Source organism: Eretmochelys imbricata, chromosome 7 (assembly GCF_965152235.1).
Source record: "Eretmochelys imbricata isolate rEreImb1 chromosome 7, rEreImb1.hap1, whole genome shotgun sequence".
In the NCBI taxonomy this organism is placed as follows: Eukaryota; Metazoa; Chordata; order Testudines; family Cheloniidae; genus Eretmochelys; species Eretmochelys imbricata.
In genome coordinates, this window is record NC_135578.1 from 38733413 (window position 1) to 38754347 (window position 20935).

The 20935-nt window shown below is 39.7% G+C and overlaps 1 protein-coding gene across 7 annotated transcripts in view; it reads left to right on the top strand.

Annotated features, from left to right (window-relative positions):
• Positions 1 to 17700, top strand: part of VGLL4 (vestigial like family member 4) — a 160419-nt gene extending 142719 nt beyond the window's left edge. For all 7 annotated transcript variants that reach the window (XM_077822324.1, XM_077822325.1, XM_077822327.1 and 4 more), the window contains 3 exons: positions 6586 to 6808; positions 10668 to 10791; positions 14973 to 17700. In XM_077822324.1, the coding sequence (XP_077678450.1) occupies positions 6586 to 6808; positions 10668 to 10791; positions 14973 to 15241 (616 nt within the window). In that variant the 3' untranslated portion in view covers positions 15242 to 17700. The remainder of the gene's footprint in view (positions 1 to 6585; positions 6809 to 10667; positions 10792 to 14972) is intronic.
• Positions 17701 to 20935: the final 3235 nt, after the last annotated feature.

Consider the following 20935-nt stretch of genomic DNA (forward strand, 5'->3'; position numbering starts at 1 on the left):
GATATACAGAACTACTTCATTTTGGTGAAATACAATTATCTTCAGACATGGAAGCAATTCTGATGGCCCCTTTGGCAAGAGCATAAAGTATCTAAACAAGCATAGAGCAGTTTTCCAAAACATAATTTAGATGGGAGTAAAAAAAATCAAAAGAAATAAATACAATATTCATTGAATACTATTTTCGTGTAAGTTATTAGAATAATTGTTTTCATACTATTAGTGTAAACATTGCTTGTAAGCAACAACAAAACAACTATTTCCTGTATAAGATGTTTCTGCTTGTGCTACTAAACTTTACAAATGAAGTGAAATTTAAGCTTTCCAAATTTTGAAACATCTTTGAGTTACCAGTAATGAGAATATCAAGCCCGTTTTCTTTCTAGTCTCATAACTGGAAGTGTTTTCAGTTGCACAAATACATTGTGAATGTAAATTTTTCAAAATATGTATATTTAAAATTACATAATAGTAATGTGAAGGGGTTTGATTCATTCCCTGTACTAATATCAATAAAGCTAATCTTGTATTCAGATCAAGTATATGAACAGTCACCATACCAATGGAATCTAAGAGATCTATATGGTTAGATAGTTGGGTTTTTTTCTGCCATAAGTTTAATTTAAAGTTGCTAAAATTTAGTGTAAATCAAGATCTGAAGAAATCTTTTTGTGAAGAATGGGAATTGTGTAGTGACTAACCCTAAAAAGAAAAAATATTTCCAAAGACTGTTAAACAAGAGAGTTGTGAGTGCAAGCACTCGTGACAATTTTGGGGGTATTGATCTCTGTAGAGGAGACCGAAGGAGCACTGAATAAGATGAAGAATGGTAAGGCAGCTGGCAAAGACAAGATAACTGTTAATAAGATCACGCAGTTGGAGATATTGAAATAAAGCAGTTTCACAGATTACTGTGTGTTTGCTGGGATCAAGCTAGGATACCAGATGACCTGAGAACAGGATTGATTGTGCTTCTTTAGAAGGGAAAGGGTGGTGCAAATGATCCAAATGCCTATCGGAGCATCACCACGTTAAGTCAGACTCTGAAAATCCTTGAGAGAGTTTTGAAAGCCAAGGTTGAGGTTCAAGGAGGAGGAGAATATAGGAGAGGAACAACGTGGCTTTAGGAAGTGAAGGAGTACTAATATTTGCCATGAGACAGAAGTTTGATAGAATGATAAATGGAGGGCTTAACTGCTATGCAACATTAATTGATCTTGCAAAAGCATTTGACTTGGTTCTATCAGAGCTGGTTTTTAGGGTATTGAGATGGATGGGAGGGGACTACAAGTAGAGATGATTGAGGAACTGTATCAAGGGTCAAGAGCTAAGGTGGTAGGTACCAATACATGGAATTTCGGAGGATTTTGAGGTGACAGCGGCATTGAGACAAGGCAGTGTACTCAGCTTCTCTTCATCTTAGTTATGGCGTTAATTTGTAGGAGAACCGAGCTTGTGGAGATGCAGAGAAAACAAATGTATGTTGACGATCTGGCCTCGATGGCTGAAAAGAGGAACTGGTAAATATGATATCAAAGTGGGTATCTGTGTTTTTAAAGATCATGGTTTAAAGGCAGACACAAAGAAAACTGAAGTTATGCAAGTAGGGAAGGTGGTAGAAGACCTGTTCATTGAAGTTTCAGTAAAGAAGCTGAATCAGAAGAATGAATTTGTTTGCTTGGGAAGTATTCTTAGTGCCACCGGAGAGCGATCTGGAGAACTGAAATTGAGCATGGGTGGCAGTGAAAAAGCTGGCAAGAGTACTTGTTGGACTGGCAATTAGGTAACAAACTGAAAAGAAAAGTGTATGCTGTGTGTGTTTGTCCATGCTTGCTCCATGGAGACAGTTGGTCTTAAGGAGATGGAAGAAAAGAAGATTTAGGTAGTAGAAAATAATACATCAAGGAGAATGGCAGACAAGCAGAGAGTAAACAGAGTGCACCTGAAAAAAATTGGGCAGGGGGAGAGATGAACTTTGGACTCTTAGTGATAGGCTGGTGAGCACACATTTGAGGTGGGCTGGACGTGCGATAAGGATGGGAGAAGAATGACCAACAAAGAAAGCATGGGAGGAAGAAGACAGCAAGAATGGACATGAAGGACCAAGGATATGATGGAAAGACTTTGTCAAGAGATGTTTGAGGAGAAATAGACTGGAACTCCAAGACCTAGGAACCCATACCATGGACCAGAAGGAGCAGCGAAAAATCATGGGCACCTCTGATCCTGTGAAAAAGGAGTTGAGAAGATAAGTGAAGTGAAGAATTTAGTGTTAATCTTAATCCTGGGAGTACTGAAATGGAAGTATACTCTAGCCTGTGTAGTACTCTTGTGTTACTAGTCTGTGTGGTACTTAAAGATCTGTGCTGGACTCAAACAAAAATGGTGAATTTCCTCTGTAAAACTAGAAGTAGCAAAAATTTCTCGTCGTTGTCAGTGCTGGATAGATTTTCATGTGAATTACTTAAGAAAAGTATTTTTAAATACAATGGGCCAAAGCATACCCTGCCCAGAGGTGATCATCCTCACAGTGTGAGAAGGGGATGTGGATCCACAGAGAGGCATGAGGCATGGCTTTCCTCTCTGTCTGGATATCCCAATATTCTCAGGACAGTCTCTGTGCTGCTGTTTCTTGCTCCTCATAGTCCCCCATAAATCCTGCCTGACAGCAAGGCTCATTCTGGAGCCATGCGACCTACCAATTTCTCACCATTTATGGCTGTGCATTACCTCCGTGCCCAAGAGGGGTAGAAGGAGTGGAGCAGGTGCAGACACTTAAAGGAGCAGAATTTAACTCCGACGGACATTTCCTATGGAAATTTTGTAGAGTTGTTATCCACATATAGCAGATGCTCCCAATTCCATCCCCACCTTTCCTATTTCTCCCCCAAGCCTGTGGAGGTCCTCATCATAGGGAGGGATAATGCCACGTTGGTTTTGCTCCCTTTCCTCACTTGGAGTGGAATTTAGCAATACTTACTTATCCTCCAAGTCTGTAGCCTATGGCCCACCACCTCTGGCCAGGTTTTTCTGTTGGAATCCTGTATAAATGGGTATGAAGTTCTATAGAAACATACAGACAGGAAGTTATATATGTTAAATATGTTTGTTTGCATTTAAGCTTTATATAAATTGAATAGAAATATATATGCTATTTGAGTTGCATGTAAATATATGGAAAAACCTGACATTTTTGAGTTTCCTATAACTGGTCAAGCTTTGCCATTTTGATCAGCAAATTCAATATTCTGGCATGGAAATCCCAAACATTGGGCAAAACTGTGAACCTACAGTTCCATTTTCACAGCAGAAACAGCTCTTTGTGGTGAAGAGACTTCTGCCTTTGAGAATTGATGTGTCTTCATTACACAGACAAATAAAATCTAGGGGATATAATATTGTATTCTCTTCAGCCAGTGAGAATCTGAATTTATCAGCAGGAAGAATTTGGTTTTGTACCAAGCAATGCTAATACTTCAAACTGTACTAGACCATATAGGCTTTAGTTGTGATCATACACCCAAGTGTAGCCTTTCTGGTTTGCAACTGTGGATGGTATTGTGCTGCAGCAGGAAAAATTATCCCTCTCTGTTGGCATCTAACATTAGAGATTTTCCTTAAATTTGAAAATAATGTAGGGCCAAATTCTGTTTACATTGATCACATAAGTAATTTCACTGGCTTAAATGTATTGTTGTGGTTCAAAGGGACTATTTTATGTGAGCAAGGCAATTAGAGGTTAGCTCATAATTTGTATTTAGACTTAATCTGTTTTTAAGAACGTGTTTTAATGTAATGATTTATTGACGAGACCATTTCATTGCTATTGCCCAGGTTTAACTCATTACATTGATTTTTTTTTTTTTTTTGAACAAAAAAATCTCATTAAGTGGAGACTTTGTATAAGGTTCAGTGTTTAAACTTTTCAGACAGAAGGAAAGATCGTAGCTTGTTTGTGTTGTGCATTCAGTGGTCATTTTCAGTACTGTATTTTAAGAGCAGTTTACTGTACTTCAAATATAGAAACTGCTATGCTTCCCATCCAGTCTCTACTCATACCAGTCACTAGCTCAGTATAATCCAATCCGAAACGTCTTTCTTTAGAATGCTGATATTGCAGACTGTCTTGTGTACTGAAATGTTACTAGGCTGGCAAAGCCATAGAGCAAAGCACACAAGCACAGACCTGTAAGAATACATTTCCCAGTGTGTTGTGTACTGCTTTCTATGGTGAGCTCTCTTAAGTATTTGGTTATAAGGGCAGCAGTAGCCGGTTGCTCCTTTACCCTGTGTCTGAATACAAGGAAGAATTGGTGCTGAAGTCGCTAATCATATTCTCACCAGGAATCCCATTCTTTCATGGAAAAAGTACAACAGCCTTTTTCAACCAAATGAGGCCCTAGAGCCAATATCTAGCTTCATCATCAATCACAGTTAGGTCAGTATAAATACAGAAAGTTTAGAAGGAAAAAAAAATTTCATTTCTTAACATAGATGGATGCTGCAGTCCATTAAGAGGTGGCTGATACCCTTCTCCTTCTCTTTCTCTCTTCCCCACCTCCTCGTCCCTCCTATACTTTAAATATTATATGTTAAATATTCCAGAGGAGTAATCAGCCATCTTTTACTGGCACACATGTGAACAAAAGGTAGCCACAGTTCAGAACAATAATGTAAATCTAAGTGTAGTTTTGATTCTGAATACTACGGAGAAGTTGGCGTCAAAACAGAGTTATTAAATACCTCTATACAAACTAAAATATAAAAAAAATCCTATATAAAAACAGGTAGAGGGGTAAGTCAAGTAAAGGTTACCCTCTCACGTAAATCTTGCATTTTTATTTCTATTAGATTTTGTGTAAGAAGGCTGGCTAAATTGCTTGTTAACGGGTCTCAGGATTCCTTATTTGCATCTGTTTACAATTGTTATGTGGGATTTTAACTTTCAGTTTCTCAATTGTTAGCTTCCCTTTTCCTGCTAGCTCTAACCGTACCAGACCTCTAGAAGATGCAGTGGCTTCTTGTACTGGTCAGTTGTTTCAGCATTGAATAATAATGCTCACATCTTGATTTTGGCATAATCTCACCATTATGGTAAAAGCTGTTTTCTCTCTTTCCCCACCCCTCGCAGCCCCAACCCTCCAGTCATACCAGCATTTCTGCAAAGTCTCTCTTGTGTATTATTTTGTTATGATTGGGTAAGACAAAGTTTTTAAATGGATTTATTTAATAAGTATCCCTGTTGAGTATCTGGCAGTCTTGTTCCATAAGATCTGCTCTTGCTCTAAGTTTTTCTCCTGCCTTTTCATAAAGCCACTTTTCTCTTTTAACTCTCTTTCATCCCTGGTATGAACTTGATGTGCCAGAACCACAGTACGGGGCTTTTGATAAAGTTTAACCTTTAAAATACTGATCTTTCCAGAATGCCAATCAAACAAATGCTTATGTGGATGTGTGATTATGTCCTACTGTATGTCATAATTCATCAAGTTGAAAGCGCAATTCTCTCTCTCACATTAGTTTCCTTTTGAATGGTTTGTCTGTTTAGCAACTTCCCCCGATGAATAGCAAATACATATCTATTAAGCAAAAGAAGATACAAAATCATTTATTTTTAAAGTGCAATAAATGTTGAAGTCTTAATTACGTGAGTGAATCTGTTGAGGAGACAATTCACCAGTTGGTTGTAATTAATCTTCTGTGGGAACTGCTCTTGCTAATTAAAGAAACGTGGTGAAAGAAAATACAACCATTTGAGACAGAAATAAACAATGGATGCTGCTCTTTAAATGTTCCATGTTTCAACAACCCCACTGCCTCCAGCGGAGTTACTTCTGATGTTAATTAGGTGGCCCTAAGGTAATCTACACCTATGGCAGCATGCAGAGTACGCACACTGCATACCCCAGCTAGCACAGATCTAAATTGCAGTGTGGATGGTGAGGCACTGCTTAGGTGAGTAAACTGCCCTACATGCCTGAATCCCCAGGGTATATATACCGTATATGGCTCTTTACACAATCAATCAGTACCCCAGTGTCTACACTATTGTTTTTAGCAGTGTAGTGTCCGGCTGCTGGAACGTTTGCCCACTGCAGAGAACGGCAGTGATTGATACATGTTCTTCCCATACATTTCAGCATTGCTTAAGGAAAGCTATTGCTAGGAGGGTGGGGAAGGGGAGTAGACTTTATAGGATTCTAAATTGGTAGGTTTCTGGCCTTAAAGTATGATCAGTAGCCAGAATATGGCTCAATTCTTAAAGCATTAAATAAGTATCAGGAAATCTAGGGGAAAATGCGACACTATCTCTTGACAGAGCTTGGAAGCATAAATCACTCTTTAATAAAAGTGTGTGTTTTACAGGAGATGGTGGGATGGACAGGGGATGGGTTGATCTATTTTATACCTTATCGCGAAGAATTGAGCAGCACACGTCTCTTGGTGTTTTTGAAAAGGCCTCTGTCTTGCAAATGTCATTTCAGCTGTATAGGAGTGCAGGGCACTTCCCAGAGTTATGTGATGTGGTTTTATGAAATGGCGGTAACAAAACAATTGACTGCCTTTTTCTTTTTAAACTGCTAGAAACAAGACTGCCAATGGGGATTATCGAAAGGAGCACAGAGACAGGAGTCGCAGTCCAATAGAACGGGCTGCTGCCCCAACAATGAGCCTTCATGCCAATCACATGTATGCCTCAATCCCAAGCTTGACCATGGATCAACCTCTAGCACTGACCAAAAACAGCATGGATGCAACGCGAACAGTCAGCATGACACCTGCGCTGACTTCTGTGGAACGGCAGCAGGTACTTGTCTTCTAGATGGATAAGACTCTCTGGGTTGTTGTAGGAAACCTTGCTGTGCACACATGTATGACTTCCCAGACATAAGCAAAGTATGTTATGAATTACAATAGGTAGGCAACAATACTGTTCAGGCAAAACATGGTTGGTTGTCGGGTTTTTTTATTTATTTAATTAATTTAATTTTATTTGATTTTATTTTTAAGTTTCACAGTTAATTTTGTTAAGATTCAATGTGTTCCATGAGATAAATGGCTGGCTGTTTGAAAGCAAATCGCTTCCCTAAACTCTCTTCCATTCACCCACATATTTTATATTTTGATAAGCTTGTAAGTGCATGTGTTTGAATTAGAGATGCAAACTTATTGAGCGATCTGATTCACTGTGTTCAAATAATAGTTTGCAGGGCTCTTAATAGCCCTAGATAAAACTGATCAACTCAAAAGCACTAAGGGCGCTCCACTCTCTTTGAGGATGCCTATGTGCCTTTGAAAATCTCTCTGCTGTGGCTATACTGAAGAGGGGAAGGAAAGGAAAGAAACATGAAAAGAAGAGGAAGAGGCTGGAATAACCTACAACTCTGTAACCCAATGAGATACAGATTGCTGAAAGGCTCTTCTCATCACTGAATTAAAGCCCCACCCTGAATGCAGAAAGTCATTGAACAAATTTAATCAGCGTGAAAAGGTTTATGTGTGGAACTAATGACACCATCTTCTCTGTACATAGTATGTTGTGCCATTGTCTAATAGTGTTCCCCAACTATTATTGGAGATCTCTTTCTTCTCCATAATGGCTTTACTTTCCACCCCATGCCACATAAAGGAGAAGGCATGAAGCAGGTAGGTCATGCAGTGGCACACACTCGCACAAGCACGGAATTCTAGTTCTGTCGTTGTTCTTTGTCATTTTGGGAGCAACATCTTCTTTTAAAGAATCCCTGCATTGTGAAGAGAGGTGGATTTTCACGCATGCTACATAATAATCCCTCTCTTTTATATGTCAAAGCCACTTTCACCCCAACACCATAGCCCTTCTCTCAAGTGGGAATCAAAAGCCTCTATCTTGTTCAGCCAATGATTTATTAAAAGTTGTACCGTAGTGAGTTGTGGCTAGCTGCAGCATGGGAACATAAGCTGGCACATGTACCCAGCCATTCCTTGCTCCCCTATCATGATTTATTGCAAAGAGTAAATCCATATATGTGGATGAATCTTTCAGTGGGGAACATTTCCACTACAACTTACAAATAAGCTTTTGGCTGGATGACCAGCTCATATTTTATGGTCGGTGCGGTGGTTTTTCTCTTCTCCCTTTTGTAGACTGGCACTGCAGTTCTTTCTCTACAGCTTTTGTGCAGGCATCCAACCAGGGCTGTTATTTTTAAAGTCTTGCTGTGTGGAAATGGCCTGACTGTCCCTAGGTTTGCCGCTATCTTGTATAACTCAATGTGCAGATTCTACAGCTATTGTTCTATGTACAACAGTTCTTCTCTGCCTCTTAACAGTTTGTTCAGTGATGACAGAGAAGGAAGGGACAGGCTTCCATTGACGACACTGGTTCTCTTTGATAATATCGCTCTTGTTTCTCAACCTGGCAGCCAGCACTGACATACTCTGCTGTTTCTTATGAGGTGTTTGTACTGGATAATACCCAAGCACGCTGGCCAGATTTTTGTTTTGTTATCTTTGACATTTTGAGCTTAGTTGCAATCTAGTGTCTTGGGGAAATGGGATGGTGAGGTGAGGCGAGTCCTTGCTAAGATTACAGTATAGAAACTGTGTATGGAAAATAGCAATAGGAGGCTGTGGCTTGATTACACCTTAACCAAGTTCATGCAACTGTAATACATGCTCACGTTTCTGTATCTGCTTCTGTGTCTAATGTGGCTATAGAAACACAGGTTTTGGCCAGTGAGGTTCAGCAACTGTAGTCACTATGTTACTAATTCCTCTGTACTTCTCATTTTAGTATATTCACAGTGGTAATAGGCAGTGCAAGCACAGGCATTCTTGTGAAGTCTGGAAAAGATGCAGAAAGAAAACTCATTCACCCATAAATCCATTCTTAAACTCATGTAGCCATATATAGATTTTTCTGCATATGTATAAAATACAGTTTTTTGGAGAAATATCATCTTAGGCAAGGTGAAGAAACACAGTACTGCCAACTATGCAGCATGTAAAATGAAATCTGTGTCCACTGTGCCTTGTGTACAAAGGAGTCAAGTAACTGAAGCTTTCCCCCCTGCTATCAATGCAGTAGGATGTGAATGGACATTTTAGCTCATTATGTCTAGAAAAATAGTGAAAAAAATAATATTGCTTTGCTTTATGTAGCTGGCATTTGACTCAGAGAAACTTACTTTGATCTTGCAGTGAAATGAAATCTCTGTTCAGTGTGCCTAAACTGAACGTATTTTAAACAATGAAAGCCATTCCCTCCCCTGGTATTTCTCTTTTCCACTGACTTTCTGTTGAGGATAGGTTTAGTACAGTTTGCAGATCGACTGATTGAGAGTGAGGCATGAACTGAAAATTATTTGCCAACTGCGCTGATTCAGGCAAGCCAAGTCATGTGCTCCAGAAATGCAGTATTCATGTAAGTTGGGCATAGCAAAATGAACTTGCATCATAAAATATACCAAAAGTTTTAAGCAAAAATATTTTAAAGTGTGTGTGTTTTTCATCACACCTTTCTTCAGGCAGCCACCTAGAGAAACCAGGACCATTCCTTTGCATAAGGCGCCCCCCACCCCCACCCCCTTTCCCACTGAATGTTAAACTGAAATGACTCAGTACTTCAGAAATGGACCAGTTTGAAGTTTTTAATAATGGTGTTACCAGGGTTGCCCAGTGACAACAGTTTTGGGGAATTGCATGCGTTTTTGGAAGTGGAGAAAGGGTGTTGCTTATGAGGCAGTGCTGGAAAGCCACAGCAACAGAAGAGGTATGGCTTCTTGAGCCAGAGAAACTTTTCCGAGCCATTTTGGTCTATTTCTGTTCCACTGTTTTCAGGACTCCGATATCACTTGGAGTTTTTTTCTACTCTTCATGCTTTACATCAATATAGGGAGTAATGCACAGGATTGAGAATTCATGATTCTGGGCGAGTAATTCAGCTGATCTTATTGCCTCAGTTTCTTCAACTATAAAAGTTAGGTTACCTAACTACTAGGGTTAACCTATTAATAATGTTTGCAAAGTACTTCAGGTTCTTCAGAAGGAAGATACTGTGGAAGCTTTACAGCAGCTAATAAAATTCCCCCCAGTATGTTGTTGACAGTCAGTTCTGCACTACACTCACACCAAAGTGAGATCAAGACTTTGTGTTTTGATTACTTTAAGTGTTGAGATGCTGTCCTGAAAGAGGAGAGCTTGACTCTTTTAAAATGAGAGAGACCAATATGAGGAGCCTTGGTATTTTACTTAATGAGAGAGTTAAAATGAGTACGTCTGCTGTGAAGGGAGGTAGGTCAAATTCTACTGCATGCACAGTCATTTTTATGATGTAATTTTATTTTTTATCAGGATATTTAGACCTTTGTCTTCACAAATGTTTTCCAAAAGAAAACATTCCAGGTTTTGTTCTAATATTGCAGTATCATGTACAAAATGGGATTTGCTGTGTGGCGTATTATTTTGGCGTTAATCTACTATATTGAATTAGATAATTTTAGGGATTACTTGTAGCCAGATAACTCTCTCCTCCTCTCTTACATAATGAAATGTATTTGCTCACAGCTGACAGGCCCCCGCGAAGATTATTTCAGTTAATGTGTGCTTTTAAGTGATGAACAACTGCTAGCATTGTCTGTACCAGTGACCTTGCTGAATAACAATTCTGTTCTTTTCCCTCTCAGAACCGTCCATCTGTAATCACATGTGCCTCTGCAAACAACCGTAACTGTAACCTCTCCCACTGCCCCATAGCCCACAGTAGCTGTGGTTCAGCCATGCCAGCCAGTTATAGAAGACCATCGAGCAGTAAGTTATGCTTCACCTTTTCTCTCCTTTCTTGGGGCTTTGAGCTTCAACATTCCTAGATGGCCAAATTATCCAAACCTGTTTTAAAACTTCACCATTTGTACTGAATAAATGGCAGGGTTTGGGAGCTATGGCTTATTGTATCTTGCAGTAGATATGAATGAGGTAGCCCTTCTGCTACAGTCAACTATGTGGAAGGGCTTTTTATTGTGATCACTTTCCATCCTTCTAATATAGAATTATGGGATTCTATGTTTATCACTAATTTCCGTATCAAAATGAAAACAAGTTTTTTTCTTTTAGCTCTACAAACTCTACCTAGCCTCAGAGAGCCACGCTGGGTTCTCTCCATTCCACAGTGGTGTTGCAGAAATGTAACTGATTGGAAATTGGTAGACAGTTCTGTTGATGTGCAAGATGGAACAAAATCCAGCTTGCTCCCTCTTAGCTGTGTTGGAGCTGCAGCGCTAGCAGGAATAAAAAGCAGTAAAAATATGGGGCCTTGTGTTGCAACTGGATTTGTATGGGCAGCCCCTTGTGCAAGCAAGAGCACCATTAAAGGAGTTTTGTGCCTCAAGTCAGTGGGTGCCATTTCTAAATAGTTATTTATCAAATAGTGGCAACAGAGCAGGGGCACTGTTTGGCAAAGGTTTTAAAAATAAGAATAAACATGCAGCAAATGGAGGTGGGCATTAAATCCTAAACCACCTTCTCATGCCCTGTAAACTGTCTAGGGCAGTGATCTGTTTGTAAAGCAGCATGCACGCTTAGGGAGCCTTCCTTGCCCTCCACTCACTTTGCGCAGTACAGGCTTCCCAGGCTCTCCCCTTACTGCACCATGGAATGGTTATGTTTCTGCTATGGACACAGGCCTTTGCAACTACAGAAGGCAGGTTTCACTCCGGATTGATGATGCTAGATGTACTCTCAAGCTTCCTCTTTGTGTATAAATGCAGAAAGGAAGCTCCCTTCTTTGCTTGGCAGTCTAAACATTCCCCCAGTGTAGGTTTCTACTTTCAGTTCAATTAGAACAGGGCTGGGCAAACTACGGCTCGCTGGCCAATTTAATCTGGCCCTCAAGCTCCTGCTGGGGAGTGGGGTCTGCCCCGCTTCTACACTCCAGCTGGGAAACGGGGTCAGCGGCTGCTCCGCACGCGGCGGCATGTCCCCTCCCCAGCTCCTGTGTTTAGGGACAGCAAGGAGGCTCCGTGCGTCGCCCTCCGAACCCTTCAGCCCAAGCCCGGAGCACTCTCCTACACCCTAAATCCCTCATTCCCAGCCCCACCGCAGAGCCTGCACCTCCAGCCAGAGCCCCCACCCCAAACAACTGAATGCCCTGCACCCTGAACTCCTCATTTCTGGCCCTACCTCCAGCCAGAGCCTTCATTCCCCAATTTTGTGAGCATTCATGGCCCTCCATACACTTTGCTCACCCCTGATTAAAATTTTTGTTTAAATCCTTCAAATTGTCTGTGTTAGTGGTGTGAGCTTGCTCCACTTCATCCATCCTCCTTTGGGGTTAATAAGGAAATGTAAATGCCTTGCTCTCTGGATGGCTCCCTTTATCCCCCTGTTCTTATCTTACATGGTGTGTTTATTAGGCAGTAAACATAATAGGTAATATTTTTAAAAGCAGCCAAGTCCCATTTTCAGAAGTGATTTCAGTTATACCAACATGCAAGTACATCTACCAAAATAGATATTCCCAGATGAGCATTGGAATAACTATACCAGTGGAAGCACCTTTATAGAGGCATCGGGTCTTTCTTAACCAAAATAGGTATACTGGTACAAAATGTACGGGTGTAGACCAGGCCTTAATTACTGTTGAAACCAGGACTTAGGAAGAGCCTAAGTTACTTCAGGTGCTTTTGAAAATTTTACCCAATATAAATACTGTAAATATCAAACACCTGAATATGCATGCCTTTCTGAGATATTAGTTTCATTTCAGGGCAGGGATAAGAAATAATTAGGGCTGTCAATTAACTGCAGTTAACTCACACACTTAACTCAAAGAATTAATTGCACTTAACAATAGAATAACCACTGAATTTTATTAAATATTTTTTGATGTTTTTCTACATTTTCAATTACAACACAGAATACAAAGTGTACAGTGCTAACTTTCTTTTGTTTATCATTTTTACAGTACATATTTGTAATAAAAAATAATATAAATAGTATTTTTCAGTTCACCTCATACAAGTACTGTAGTGCAATTGTGAAAGTGTAACTTACAAATGCATTTTTTTTTTTTTTTTGGTTACATAACTGCACTCTGAAACAAAACAGTGTAAAACTTTAGAGCCTACCAGTCCACTCAGTCCTACTTCTTATTCTGCCAATTGCTAAGACAAACAAGGTTTTTTACATTGATGGGAGATACTGCTGCCTGTTTATTTACAATATCACCTGAAAGTGAGAACAAGCATTTGCATGGCACTTCTGTAGCCAATGTTGCAAAATACTTACATGCCAGATATGCTAAACATTTGTATGTCCCTTCATGCTTTGGCCACCATTCCAGAGGACATGCTTCCATGCTGATGATACTCGTTAAAAAAAGAGAGTTAGTTAAATTTGTGACTCTACTCCTTGGGGGGGAAAATTGTACATCTCCTGCTCTGTTTTACCCGCATTCTGCACATATTTCATGTTCTAGCAGTCTCGGATGATGACCCAGCACATGTTCGTTTTAAGAACGCTTTCACAACAGATTTGACCAAATGCAAAGAAGGTACCTATGTGAGATTTCTAAAAATAGCTACAGCACTCAACCCAAAGTTTAAGAATCTGAAGTGTCTTCCAAAATCTGAGAGGGATGAGGTATGGATCATGCTTTCAGATGTCTTAAAAGAGCAACACTGATGCAGAAACTACAGAACCCAACCACCAAAGAAGAAAATCAGCCTTCTGCTGGTGGCATCTGACTCAGATGATGAAAATGAACATGCATCGGTCTGTACTGTTCTGGATCATTATTGAGCAGAACCCATCATCAGCATGGATGCATGTCCTCTGGAAGGGTGGTTGAAGCATGAAGGGACATATGAATCTTTAGTGCATCTGGCACGTAAATGTCTTGCAACAGTGCCATGCGAACGTCTGTTCTCACTTTCAGGTGACATTGTAAACAAGAAGCAGGCAGCATTATCTTCTGCAAATTGTAACCCACTTTGTTTGTTTGAGTGATTGGTGACCAAGAAGTAGGACTGAGTGGACTTGTAGGCTCTAAATCGCTTGACAGCCCTAGAAATAATACTGATTTCCTCCTCCCTGCTGGTCCACACTTTCTAGACAAATCTGCAGTATGCTTCCCATTCTGACTCCCAACAAAATATAGGATCAGATGAGAAATTCTTTTCAGATTGGAACAGCTGCTGCATTTGCACAAGTTTTCCTCATTTAAATGATTATTTGTGCTCAACAGCCCATTGTTTTGAAAGGAATTGGGCAGGATAAGACAACACAGAATGAGATTTTTAACCTATTTTTAAAAGCTTATTACCAAGTTTTAAAGTATATGTACAAAACCATGTATTTTTTTAACACAAGAAGGTTTAAAATGATTCCTCCTTTATTTACCTGCAAAGATCTGTTCTCAGATGCTTGCTTTCTCCTACAGTGGGTTTTTATGTTACTGATGCGTAACGCAATGCAGAGTGTTCCTGCCGTTCACTGACTTACTTGAAAAGTGGAATCTTGAACCTAGTTCTTGGCAGCTACTGTAGAAAGCATTTCAGCTCACCCATAAGTAATTCAGGGATTGAGCCAAAGTCCATTGACTTCAACTGACTGTGCACCAGGTCCTTAAAGGATGGGCTCGAGTGGAATTAATGGAAAATGAACACTTTTTCCATGGGATTTTTTTTCCCCTATAAAATTGGACATTTAACTATTTAAAATTTATATTACCAGACTAAGGGACGTTATCAGAAAGCTGGGGGCCTCTGTATAAAAAGTGCTAGGCCAAATTTTGGCCAGTGCAGGTAACAAGAAAAATGTTTTCTAGTTTAACATTTGATCTGCTTCTGCATTTTTAAGTCATCGTCCAATAAAATGATGAAAAAAGTCCAGCTGGTACCAAAATGGGAGGAAGGAAGAATCTGGAAGCAGCATCTAGTAGCTAGAGTCTATATTCAAATGTTGTTTTTGCCTTGCCTGTTTTTCCCATCTAGCTACCACTGCCTGTGATCCAGTGGTGGAAGAGCACTTCCGCAGAAGCCTTGGCAAGAATTACAAGGAGCCGGAGCCAGTGGCAAACTCTGTGTCCATCACAGGATCAGTTGATGACCACTTTGCCAAAGCACTTGGGGATACATGGCTTCAGATTAAAGCCGCAAAGGATGGAGTGTCCAGCAGTCCTGAGTCTGCCTCAAGGCGGGGCCAATCTTCCCCTTCTTCCCACATGGTCAATCATAATCATTCGCCCTCTGTGGTCTCATGAAGAGAGCAGATCATCAAACTTCTGAATTTGCATGGTTTGACTGAGCTTTGAATTGTGTTGGGGTGAGGGGAGATTAGTTTTCAACACGTTTTTGTGTACTTGTTTGGTATTTGTACAAGGGTGCCCTTAAAGATGATAGCAGGAACTATTTGATAAAGATCTATATGATGTAGCATCCTTTTTTTCCTGCCTCAGTTACCAAAGAAACCTCTGATGCAAGCATCTGCTACCCATTTAAAAAAAAAAAGCATGCTAATCCACAAAAAAGCCATTACACACAGTTGGTTGACCCAAATGCTTTTGCTTCTATTAGCTTCTTGACACTACAATTTGCCTGGTTTGCTTCCATTCTCCCCCCCCGGTGAAGTAATTTTGTATGTATATACTTGAAAAGAACTGTCATGTATGATTTGCACTATTGGAGGAGGACTAAAGTTGCATGGCAACTTTATGCATGATGCTAATATCCTGAAGGCAAACTGCTGAAAAAAAGGGTTTAAGTGACATTTCTGTCAGTTATTTTTTGTTTTAAACCGCTTTGGAAGGGGAAGTCTCGTACAGGTTATAGGTCTTTCTTTAGATTTCAGGTGCTTAGTGCTTGCAACTGGACTGCATAATTTACAGACCACACGGGCATTTAATTTTTTTCTAAACACTGCAGTTTGTTAGAATAGAGCTGAGGATGGAGAGTTCAATAGTGCTTAAAGATGCATGTTATGAAAAATAGCTGGTATCTATTAATGTATAGACTGTAAGAAACATAATACTTATTAGCTTTTCTTCAGAATTAGTTTATTTTTGTCAGTAACAGTCCTAGATCTACTTACTGCTGGTACAGTTGTACTCTGATTCACTTTATTAGCAGCCAGCAAGAGAGGACAGCCTCAGGACAGGCCTCATAAATGAAGCAGTCTAGAAATATATGATGCGTGGTACAGGATGCTATAGCTTTGCGCATGAGTGAATAACCATTTATGTTTGCATTACTGTCTGCTTAACATGAATTTGCTTCCTAGAAGTCTGTGTAATCCAACTTTAATTAGCTACAGAAACGGCTACCTTTAAATATCTTGGACAACAGATTGTTACAGTTTGTGAAATATGAGCTTTAATTTTTAAGCTTACTCATAAACCTAGGCCAAGGCAGCATACATTCCTCCAGTAGAAAACTTAATATAGCAAATGATAATAAATGCAGTAATACCTGTATAAATAGCTACTAACTAGACATTAGGTAATAGAGGCAGGCATAAAAACACAGCTGTGTTAGTAATAAAAGTGCTTCTCATCTTTTTGTTAAATGTAACTATTCTCCCCCCCCAATACATTCCATCATCCCAGTACAGTTACAAGTAGTGCTATTTTTTTTAAATACTGGGTTACCTGAAGAGACTGGTTCAATATAGCAAGTTACGATTAAGTTGGAAGATGAACTACATGTGATGTATTATGGACTGTTACAGTATTGGGTCCATTGTGGCTTTTATTTTAAATTGTTTTGATGTTAAGCTATTTTAATTTGAGAAAATATCAGAAGATTGGCTCTTACTCATGTTGAGAGGGTGGCTGCTCAATTTTTTTTAAAAACAAACACCACACAAACAAGCCCCCAGTTTCACACATTTCACTACCATCTTACTGGGTAGTCAACGCTTACCTGCTTTGGCATTCAGTACCCTACTCTCTGTAGGAAAATTGTTAAAAGAACACTTTTTTATATAGGTAACTTTAAGACCATCGTTACGCTGTGCGTAAAGAATGTACAGAGAAATTTGTAGGTATTTTTTGAGGAACAATTAATTTGTTAATGATATGTAGCTATTTAATTTTTCCCTTTCCTTTATTGTAATCATTCATTTTTTGTTTGGAGAAAAAAGTTGATCTTTTTTTGTTGTAGATTTGTCTGTAATACATTAAAAAAGTGCAGGAACACAGTTATTCTATGAGAACACTGCATTAGCATTAATAGCCACTAGTTTGTTATTGCTACAGGCTACTGAGCATTATAACAGTAAAATACTAATACTGTAGATGGACTCTGTGGAAAATGTGACTCCTTCTACATTTCTTTGTAAACACACATGTTTTTAAAGCTAATATTTTCAGTAATAGCTGTTTTACAAGGTCACATTTACTTATCTGAGATAGGTAAATGGATGTGGGGCAATAAAGATTTAATGTGATATGTCCAGTAAAAACAAATATATTAAACACAATTATGTCATGAAAGCCAAAGGGTTGGGGGGGAAGTAAACTCACCATAATAACGCATAGTGAAGTTTCTTCACAGAGCCATGTTATCTGCTACAGATCAGTCTGAAAGATTCTCTCCGTGTTTGTAAATATACCATTCTTTTGTGGCCTTGTTTCACCTGGGGAAAAGAAAAAAAGGTTTGGCAGGCCATCTTTTTTTGTACTTAAAAAGTAGCCTTAAAGAACAATAAAGTGCTCTTAAATCACAGGTGTGTGCATACTCTTCTTTGTAATTTGGTTAAAAAGGAAGAATTGAAAATGACCATCTTACCTTTGCTAGGGTTGGAGTAAGGGAACAATGCATCAAACTGTGATCTTTCCCTGGTAGATGGAGTCAGACCTACTAGACCTCTGTCCTTCTTGCACCCCATTTTTGCATGCAGCATATATATCCTGCTGAGAACATAGCCAGTGACGAATAGCAGTTGGGACACGTATATGGGACGATATTGATCATACAAAAGATGCCATGGCTCTGACCTGCACCAAAAGTTGTTTACCCACCACGTTTTGAGACATGCCAGCAGAGATGGCATTGGGTAGCTGTTGTTTTTTCCCTCCGGCAAGGGAAATTAGTTGCAGGCAGGTAACACTTTCCACAGTTATGGTGGCTGCAATGGACCATTGCGTGGCAGACTCCAAAAAAGGCTTGTTCCTGCAGCAGTATTTAAGAATGCCAACAGTTTTGTGAGCACATCACTACGGACATGTGTGCATTGGGGGGGGCAGAAGCACTGCCACTATAACCCATAGACACCTCCTACAGCAATGAAAGGGGTTTCTCTGTCGCTGTAGGAACTCTGCCTCCCTGAGTGGTGGTGGTGGTAGGTAGGTCAACAGAAGCATTCTTCCATCTGTCTACACCAGGTGTTAGGTCACCATAGCTACAATGCTCGGGAGATGTGAATTTTTTACAGCCCTGAACAAGATAGCTACATTCTGAATGGAGGCTAGGCCTGCAACTAGGGAAACTATTGAAATATTTTTGGCACAATTCCCATTGATCAAGTCACCGAGATCTCAGCATATCATTTCCATAGGGGACTAGAAAGCAGCTGTTCATATTTAATGCAGCTTAACAAGTAGCAGCCACTGTTTTAGCAAGAGAGAATGGGCCAGTCACATATATATCTCTGCTATACAAGCAGCGAAGAGAAACTCATTTCTTCTTTTTTCCACTTTGTCCCATCCGTCACATTCTTGGAGCTTATCTACACTGTAAAACTCTCCCCCTGCTGACCAGAAGTATAGAGAGGAGGATACTTGTGTTCAGTACAGTTTTAAAAAATGTGGTTAAAATCTGCTCTGATCTAAGGAGGGGATTTTAGTGGAAAATAATTTGACTGGAAGCTGATCCCCTAAAAATAAATGTTCTGGTACCTGATGTTCGATAACGTTCTTCAGAGACTGAGACAAATTTCAGCTCAGGCTGTAGTGGAAGTGTGTCTGCAAAAAAGATACTGCCCTAGAAGAACAAAACAGTACAGTTATTTCACTGAGAACATGTTGCCTTAGATGTTCAATAGGAGTGACGTTAAACAGTGTTGTAAATTGTGTTCAAAGCAGCTAAACTTCTGAAAAAATATGCCAGGAATTAAGTACGCAAACATGGTTGTTAAATATTTCTGGGTGTAGGAGACTATGAGAACACACCAAAATTAATTAGCTTAATACATTTGAAAAATATCCCTTTCTGTAACTACCCATGGAAAAAGAACGAGGAGTACTTCTGGCACCTTAGAGACTAACAAATTTATTTGGGCATAAGCTTTCGTGGGTTAAAACCCACTTCATCGGATGCATGCAATGGAAAATACAGTAGGAAGATATATATACACAGAGAGCATGGAAAAAATTGGTATTGCCATACCAACTATAATGAGACTAATCAATTAAGGTGGGCTATTATCAGCAGGAAAAAAAAAAACCTTTTGTAGTGATAATCAGGATGGCCTCATTCTTTTTGCTGATACAGACTAACACAGCTACCACTCTGAAACCTGTACCCATGGAAAGAAGCCTAAATACACAAAGTAAGTGACCTTTGGAAGGGGAGCCAGCTACAATGGTCTGTTGTCTGAACAGCGCTTTAGATAGCACTGAAGGGGTGTAAAAATCCTGATGTGCACTAATTGGCCCATATGGACCTTGCTAGTGCACACCACACGTGCTCTAGTGTGTGTTAGTGTAGTACCGTATCCTACAGGATTATAATAATGTGCATCAAGGAACCACAGCAGCAGTCAACAAAGAGTATGTCTAGACTTCAATCACAGGGTATGATTGCAGAACTAGCTTTAAGCAGTGCACGCTTCTGCCCAGGCCACCTGACTACCTACCTGAAATTTTAGGGGGGCTTGTACAGCTTCACTGCTCCAGGACCCAAGATAACTAGGTTAAGCTAGCTTGGATATATCTACTTGAGCTTCAGTCACAGTCTATGTTTTCAATACAGACATACCTAAAGTCATATTATTTGATGGGGCAGTCATTGCCTATTCAAGAATGAACAAACAGAACCTGTACGCAACAATATATTTAGTAACTTTATGTTACTAAAACAACAAAAACCAATGAAACCATGACGTGTCTCCTTGTCTATTGCTTGTATCTCCTTTTGGTGACGACAGCATGGTTCTGAAGAGCATTTTTCTCTTTAATTTTACTGCTGCTTTTTTTGAATTGCATCTTCAAGTTGCTATTCTGTAGACCCCAAGGAAACACAATATGAATCTGCATCTCCTTCTGCTAAATTAGTTTCATACCAGAATTTTAATTTAAGACATCATGGATGACAAACATATAGGCTACCCATCAAATTCAGATTGTTCTGAATGTTTCACTGGCATCTAAGCTTTAAATATTTCTACCTCTTCAAGCTGCAAAAGCAACCTTTAAAAAGCTGACAACAGGATAGCAACAGATTGAAACAATAGCACCAGGACAGGTGTGAACTTCCCCCATCTTACTGAGTGAAACTTTTAACCTTAATTATACCTCCTTAGTTGTCAAACTTGTTAACAGTGTCACTGCTGAATGGTTATCACACCTATCCATCAAATTATGCTTTTCCAGTGGGGCAGCATGCATTTGGCAAGTCTCAATATTCCATATAAAGCTGTAGCCAAATACAGCAGCAGTAACTGAAGTAAATACCCAGTGCTTGTCTACACTGCCCCGCAGTTTGGACTATGGGTGTGTGAATAGCAGCACACATCTAAGTGGTGTGCTGTGACACCCTTGTGTGGATGCTGCAAGCACAAACAAAAAGGTTCCTAGTTCGCGTAACTTTAATCCTCTTCAAACAAGACTACAGTAACTAGGATCCTTTTAGTTTGCACCTGTAATATCTACATGGCAGAGTTATAGCACAGCACTTTGGTGTGCCCTGCTATTCACACCCTGTAGTCTGAATGTTGGGGCAGTTTAGACACAGACCAA